This window comes from Procambarus clarkii, chromosome 24 (genome assembly GCF_040958095.1).
Source record: "Procambarus clarkii isolate CNS0578487 chromosome 24, FALCON_Pclarkii_2.0, whole genome shotgun sequence".
In the NCBI taxonomy this organism is placed as follows: Eukaryota; Metazoa; Arthropoda; class Malacostraca; order Decapoda; family Cambaridae; genus Procambarus; species Procambarus clarkii.
Genome location: NC_091173.1, coordinates 46,297,454 through 46,305,893, shown reverse-complemented (window position 1 = coordinate 46,305,893; position 8,440 = coordinate 46,297,454). Strand labels below are relative to the sequence as shown.

The window sequence follows — 8,440 nt, the reverse complement described above, 5'->3', positions numbered from 1 at the left end:
CCTTAATGGAGCCCTGTTGCTTATGCATCGTTAATCGCCTGGAAAGAGATGTTGTTGTCTTGCCTATATACTGAGTTCTTTGGGACCCTACAGTCCCCAAGCGGACATGTGAAGGCATAGACGATGTTGGTTTCCTTCAAGGTGTTCTGTTTGGTGTCTGGAGAGTTTTTCATGAGTAGGTTGGCCGTTTTTTGTTTTTGCAGTAAATTGTCAATTGTATTTTCTGATTTTTGTCTGTAGGAATGACGTTCCTATTAATAATATCTTTCTGGTCCCTTTCTTTCTGGTCTTCTATGAGCCGTCAAAAAGAAGTTCCCGTAAAACAGTCTAATAGGGGGTATAAGTGTTGTGCTAGTTGACTCTTCAGAGGTTGCATAGCGTTTCACCTTTCTTTTTATGACGTCTTCAACGTAACCCTTAGAGAAGCCATTGTTGATTAGGACCTGCCTTACCCTACAGAGTTCTTCATCGACTTGCTTCCATCCTTAGCTGTGGCTAAGAGCCCGGTCGACATAAGGGTTGACAACATTTCTCTTGTACTCGACTAGGCAGTCACTATTGGCATTGAGGCACATTCCTATGTTTGTTTCCTTAGTGTAGACTGCAGTGTGGAAGCCTCCGTTCCTTTCCGTGACTGTTACATCTAGAAAGGCCAGCCTCCCAACATTCTCAATCTCGTAAGTGAAACTTAACACAGAATTTTGCTCGAACGCCTCCTTCAGCTGCTGCAGATGTCTGACATCAGGCACCTGCATAAAAATGTTGTCAACATACCGACAGCATATGACGGGTTTCAAGTCCATGTCAACTAAGACCCTCTGCTCTATGGTACCCATGTAGAAGTTTGCAAACAGGACACTTAGGGGAGAACCCATAGCGACCCCATCTACTTGCTTATGCATGTGCCCATCTGGACTGAAGACGGGTGCTTCATTAATGCAGGCTTGGAGTAGCTTTCTTAGTATGTTTTCTGGTATGTCAACAGGAGTACAAGCCGGATGATGATACACTCTGTCCACTATCATCCCAATTGTTTCAGCCACAGATATGTTGGTAAACAGCGACTCTACATCCAACGAGGCTGTTATCCCCGTGGCCCGTGCTCCCCGCTGTAAGTCCACGAATTCGTTTGGAGACTTCAGGCTGAAACCACAAGGTACATAAGGAGTCAGCAAACAGTTGAGTCGCTTAGCCAATTAGTATGTGAGTGTAGGTATCTATCTGATAATTGGCCAAAGAGGGTTTCCAGGCTTGTGGGTATTGACATTTCCATACGCATAACCAAGTTTGTATTCCTCAATAACCTTTGGCAGGTGGAGTCCGGATTTCTTGGCGTTCACAGTTTCGATCAATCTGTTTACCTTCGTTTTAAATTCGGCTGTAGTGTCCTTCGTTACCCTTTGGAATTTAGTTTAGTAGGAGAGTATGAGGTTCATTTTTGCCAGATATTCGTCTTTTTTAAGAATAATGTATATTGGCGACTTGTCACCTCTCCTGACGACTATCTCCTTATTCTCACGAAGGCTCTTAGCTGCCGCCTTGAGCTCGGGGGACAGTATGGTGTTTCTGTAGTTACCTCGAATCTTTTCTCCTTCTGCAATAAGTCCCACTTGCAAGGTGTCTTTAGTGGTAACCTTATTTTGCGTCTAGAGGTCGAATATGTCGTCCAAAAGGAACTCCAACTCTACTTTCTGGGCCATCTCACTTGGTCTGGAGATAACATGACAGTTTATACCCAGATTTAAGAGAGTGATTTGGTCCTCAGTGAGGTTGATTCCAGCAAGGTTTAGGAAGCCATCTCTAGGTCGTGGAATCGCCATAGGTCCTCCAAATAATGCTGTCAGTTTCTTGATGATCCTGGTTTCGGTGCTGTGGCGATGTTGATCTCTAAAGATGTCGAGGTGTTGGTCGATTCGAGAACGGACGTTTTCGTCGATGTTGATGACAGACAGACAGCCAGGAGCACTATGCACATGGCATACCTTGTTCTTTAACCACTCGACCAACCGCGACTGTACGAAAGACAATGGTAGCCGAGGCTATTTCCCCAACAACCCGACAGTACGTGGCGGTAAGCTTGGGCATCGATATTTCATTGAATCATATCACTTTGTGGGCCACGTGAGCAACACAAATGTGAACAAGCTTGAATAGTCCCCAAGCATATATGCAACAGAAAACTTCACACCCCAGAAGGATTCGAACCCAGACAGCCAGAAGCACTATGCACATGGTGTACCTACTTCTTTAACCACTCGATCAACTGTGACAGTACAAAAAACATTGGTAGCCGAGGCTATTTCCCCAACATCCCGACGACACTTGGTGGTAAGCTTGGGCATTGATATTTCAACGAATCACCTCATTTTGTGGGGCCACATGAGCACACAAATGCGAACAGGCTTGAATGGTCCCCAAGCATATATGCAACTGAAAACTCCACACCCCACATGAAAACTCATGTGAAAAACCCAGTTTGTCAAAAAAACATGTTTTTTTTACCTGCCACAGATGTCACATCTATATAGTTGGTATACAAAAACACGCTCGTATGTGAATGGAACGTTGTGTCAAAAATTCAAAGCAATCGGTAAAGAAACTTATGGAGATTTGCTATTTTAAACAAACGAACATTTACGTTTCTATTTATTTACTAGCTGTACCCGGCCACACATTGCGTGACTCAGCAACCGTCCCCAGTCTCCCAGTCCTTCCACCATCCCCATCTCCAACGTCCCCTCGTCCTAAGTATTCACCACTCCACCGTCTCCTCATCCTCCCAACCACCTTCCACTCCCCTATCCCTTCGTTCTCCCTGCCATTACCCCTTCCCCCTGTCCTCTCGTCCTCCCCCACTCCTGTCCCCTCGTCCTCCGCCACAATTCCCCTCTCCCTTGTCCAATGCATTCACAAATAATCTGATACTCTCATCAGAAAATTGGGAACATCAAATGATCTGAAGTTCCCATAACTTATATATAAGAAAAACAGTTAAAAAACGAAATATAAAGCAATGAAAAAATAAAAGACCAGTTAGTTAATAGGGCAAGTTACTGCCCGAAACGCATTGCACAATAGTGGCTTTAGGCATTGTATGTACTAGCTCTATCTATATATCGATCCATTAATGTAACATTACTTGTATGTATGTACCTTACCTGAATAAACATATTTATTTTATTTATTATTTAAAAAATAAACTATACTCATGATATGAACGGTATGGTAAATAACAGCTCAATTCCAATGCAATGGCACACAAAATAATTAAATCAAAATGAAAATAAATAAAAATCTTTGAAAATTTATTTTACTAATGAAATCGTAAACATTGAAATGGAATCATAACATATTTATTATAGTGTATGTTGCTCTCGCGTGCAACAGAGGTGCTATTTAAAAAAAAGTGTTTTTACCTGTCACAGGTATGGCATCTATAAATATACTCACAAAATGAATGGTATGGTAAACAACACAGCTCAATTCCAATGCAATGTCACACAAAATAATTAAATAAAAAATAAAATAAATAAAAATCTATGAAAATTCAAGTTGTCAATGCAATCGGAAACATTGAAATGGAATTGTAACATATTTAGTATATCATGTGTTGCTCTTACATGCAACAGATGGTGCTATTTCTTAATAAATGAATGTTTTTACCTGTCACAGGTGTGGCATCTATACTTATACGTTCGAAATGAACGATGTGATAAACAACTCAGCTCAATTCCAACGCAATGTTACACAAAATAATTAAAACAAAATGAAAATAAATAAATATAAAACTAAGAAAATTCAACTTATCAATGCAATCGGAAACACTGAAATGGAATCGTAACATATTTAGAATAGCACGTGTAGCTAATACCTGCAACAGATGGCACTGTTTAAAAAAAAATGTTGTTACCTGTCAGAGGTGGAGCATCTATATGGTTGGTATAAAAAAACATGTGCGTATCTGAATGGAAAGTTGTGTCAAAATGTCAAAGGAATCATTGAAGAACTTTCGGAGATTACAGCATATGTTGCTCTTACGTCCAACATATGGTGCTGTTTTTCCAAAAAGCATGTTTTTTCCTGTCACAGGTGAAGCATGTATATAGTACGTATATAAAAACATGCACCTTTTCGATTGCAACGTTGTGTTAAAATTTCTAAGCAATCTGTAAAAAGGTTTGGAAGATTTTCCTTACATGAAAAACAAAGTTTAAAAAAACGCATGTTTTTTCCGGTCAAAGACGTGACATCTCTATAGTATGTATATAAAAACTCGTTCAGATGCGAATGGAATGTTGTGTGAAAATTTCAAAGCAATCGGCAAAGAACTTTCGGAGACTGGTTTGTTTGGCAGGTTTGACCAGCGACGCAGGTCTCTAATAATCAGCACGACTATACTAACCACTGGGAAGAGCTCCAGTTCTGGTTAACATATATATAATATTTCATATTTAGCCAATTATGTTTATTTAATGTTAACTACTTATAACGCATGACAAGCCACCTGGAATGGTTAAGTTTCAATTAATGATATTAATCACCTTTCTTATTGTCATATCTGTCACATTTGTTGTTGTCTTTCAACAATGCAAACATTTGGCAAGTGAAATTGTGACTAAAGGACATATTGGCAGCATCTTAACCTAATTCACATGATTCTTGACGACGCCATTAGGCTTCCGATCACCAAGTAGGCTGATCCTACATAATCTGAACGGGTCCATTATTGAGAACCAGTTCAGACCAGACCTAGTCTTGTGTTTGCCATGATACTGTAACATAATTGATTGGCTTGACTGTCATCCGGAGAGACGAGCATTAACGTAATTAACTTGTTGCACAGAAGACAGTCTCTGTGACAGGTCTGTCTTTGTTTTTGTTATTATACTGTTTCGCTGCAGTCGTTAAGAATTGCTACTTGCGTGTGAGTGGTCACCCACTGTTTCAGTTAGTTCATGATGAGGAGACGCGAGCGGTCTGAACTGGTAGTTCGACAATACTTGTTGATTGTATAATATTGGAGCATGCCAGTACGGACTTTAACATAAATTTAAACTGCAGACGAGGAGTCACAATAACGTGGCTGAAATATGTTGACCAAACCACACACTAGAGTGTGAAGGGACGAAAACGTTTCGGTCCGTCCTGGATCATTCTCAAGTCGATTGTGAGAATGGTCCAGGACTGATCGAAATGTCGTCATCCCTTCACTTTCTAGTGAGTGGTTTGGTCAAAATAACTTTAAACTATTGTTGCCTTGTATTGTTATTATTAAGTTTCGTGAATACATGTTATTGTTACCAAATGAAAAGTGTTTTTTTGTCAACACCTTCCAACAACCTTGTCCCCAATATTAGACCCCTGCCTTACACCTGACGTTGTTTATATGCTGCTCTGTATACGTCTGAACTCGAACCAATTTCATAGCCACACACACATCAATATAAATTTTGTGTGAGATGTTTTAGAGCTACCCATACTGCTGCCATTAGCAGTTCAAGGAGCTCCACGACCCAGTGGTTACAGAGTGCCAAGGATTTGGACTCTGGCAGCGGCTCTACGCCACCTATTTCAGTTATTAAAGTAATAAGCTGCATGCAGAGCACTTAGTGCTGTGAGTGCAGTCCTATCTTGACTGAGGTTACTTGTATTAATGCCATCCCCAATAGGCATAATCTCTCACATACTTGGTATCCAGGGTGCTTTTCTAGAGTTGACCAATATTGTAATAGACTTTAAATGATCTTTAACCAAAGATGATGACACAACAAAATTGGAGGAAGACAATTATGTGGAATTTGTAAACGGTTTATCAAATACAATGTTTAAAGGGGTGCAGGTTTTCTTAGAGGAACAGGTGGTTAAAACACATTCAAATTTTCATTATTGGTGCATTATCAAATTAATTACCTTGATTCCACCCTCAGAAATGTCTACCCTGGGGAAAATTGTTGCTTTCTGCACCGACTGGAATGACGACAATGGAATAATCACTAATGAATTCACTAATTCATATTTTACTGGCGCCAGTGCCAAGAATAAAAAATTATTTCTAATTTGAAACGTCGTGGTTTGCCAATGTGTTTTCCCCTAGCGTTGTATATAACAACGCTCGATCAATATGGTTTAGACAATATAGATGTGCGTTTAAGGTTGGAACTCCTCGCTCATGCTTGGGTGCTAAATACAGGAGTGACTGATGGTACGAAATATCGAATACATGTGGCTTATGCTAAATTATGGGTTACGCTGGTTGTTACCTTCCCCAGCATTTATTCGGCCCTAAACAGTTCACTACTAGCTTCCCCCGACCCTGTAAGTTATACCTTTACAAGGAGGTATATATATATATATATATATATATATATATATATATATATATATATATATATATATATATATATATATATATATATATATATATATATATATATATATATATATATATATATATATATGTCGTACCTAGTAGCCAGAACGCACTTCTCGGCCTACTATGCAAGGCCCGATTTGCATAATAAGCCAAGTTTTCCTGAATTAATAAATTTTCTCTAATTTTTTTCTTATGAAATGATAAACCTACCCATTTCATTATGTATGAGGTCAATTTTTTTTATTGGAGTTAAAATTAACGTAGATATATGACCGAACCTAACCAACCCTACCTAACCTAACATAACCTATCTTTATAGGTTAGGTTAGATTAGGTAGCCGAAAAAGTTAGGTTAGGTTAGGTTAGGAAGGTTAGGTTGTCGAAAAACAATTAATTAATGAAAACTTGGCTTATTAGGCAAATTGGGCCTTGCATATTAGGCTGAGAAGTGCGTTCTGGCTACTAGGTACGACATATATATATATATATATATATATATATATATATATATATATATATATATATATATATATATATATATATATATATATATATATATATATATATATATATATGTCGTACCTAGTAGCCAGAACTCACTTCTCAGCCTACTATTCAAGGCCCGATTTGCCTAATAAGCCAAGTTTTCCTGAATTAATATATTTACTATAATTTTTTTCTTATGAAATGATAAAGCCACCCTTTTCTCTCTGTATGAGGTCAATTTCTTTTTATTGGAGTTAAAATTAACGTAGATATATGGCCGAACCTAACCAACCCTACCTAACCTAACCTAACCTATATTAATAGGTAAGGTTAGGTTAGGTAGCCAAAAAAAGCTAGGTTAGGTTAGGTTAGGTAGGTTAGGTAGACGAAAAAACATTAATTCATGAAAACTTGGCTTATTAGGCAAATCGGGCCTTGAATAGTAGGCTGAGAAGTGCGTTCTGGCTATTAGGTACGACATATATATATATATATATATATATATATATATATATATATATATATATATATATATATATATATATATATATATATACACATATATATATATGTTTGTATATATATATATATATATATATATATATATATATATATATATATATATATATATATATATATATATATATATATATATATATATATATATATATATATATATATATATGTCGTACCTAGTAGCCAGAACGCACTTCTCAGCCTACTATGCATGGCCTGATTTGCCTAATAAGCCAAGTTTTCATGAATTAATGTTTTTTCGACTACCTAACCTACCTAACCTAACCTAACCTAACTTTTTCTGCTACCTAACCGAACCTAACCTATAAAGATAGGTTAGGTTAGGTTAGGTAGGGTTGGTTAGGTTTGGTCATATATCTACGTTAATTTTAACTCCAATAAAAAAAATTGACCTCATACATAATGAAATGGGTAGCTTTATCATTTCATAAGAAAAAAATTAGAGAAAATATATTAATTCAAGAAAACTTGGCTTATTAGGCAAATCAGGCCTTGCATAGTAGGCTGAAAAGTGCATTCTGGCTACTAGGTACGACATATATACATATATATATATATGGTCCTAGTCAACAACGGCTTCTCCAATGGTTTCGTCGAAGACATCATAAGAAGGAAAGTGAAACGCCATGCAACCTCTGAAGAGACAACTAACACAACACCTATACCCCCTATTAGACTATTTTACAGGAACTTCTTTTCCACAGCTCATAAAACAGAGGAAAGGGTCCTGAAAGATATTGTTAATAGAAACGTTATCCCTACAGACAAAAATCAGAGGATACAACTGACGATTTACTATAAAACCAGAAAAACGGCCAGCCTACTCATGAGAAACTCTCCAGACACAAAGCAGAACGCTTTAAAAGAGACCAACGTCGTCTATGCCTTCAAATGCCCTCTTGGGGACTGTAAGCTCCAAAAAAAACAGTATATATGCAAGACAACAACATCTCTTTCAAGGCGTTTAACAATGCATAAGCAACAGGGCTCCATTAAGGAACATATAATCTCTTCCCACAACCAAACCATCGCCAGAGAAATCCT

General features: G+C 37.7%; 1 protein-coding gene across 1 annotated transcript; it reads right to left on the bottom strand.

Annotated features, from left to right (window-relative positions):
* Positions 1–485: 485 nt before the first annotated feature.
* LOC138368102 (uncharacterized) lies at positions 486–875 on the bottom strand. The gene has a single exon (XM_069330403.1). The coding sequence runs from the start codon at positions 873–875 to the stop codon at positions 486–488; it is 390 nt and encodes a 129-aa protein (XP_069186504.1).
* Between the last annotated feature and the right edge of the window lie 7,565 nt (positions 876–8,440).

Coding starts and splice junctions, on each gene's coding strand:
- LOC138368102 (XM_069330403.1), bottom strand. CDS start 875: ATGGGTTCTCCCCTAAGTGTCCTGTTTGCAAACTTCTACATGGGTACC.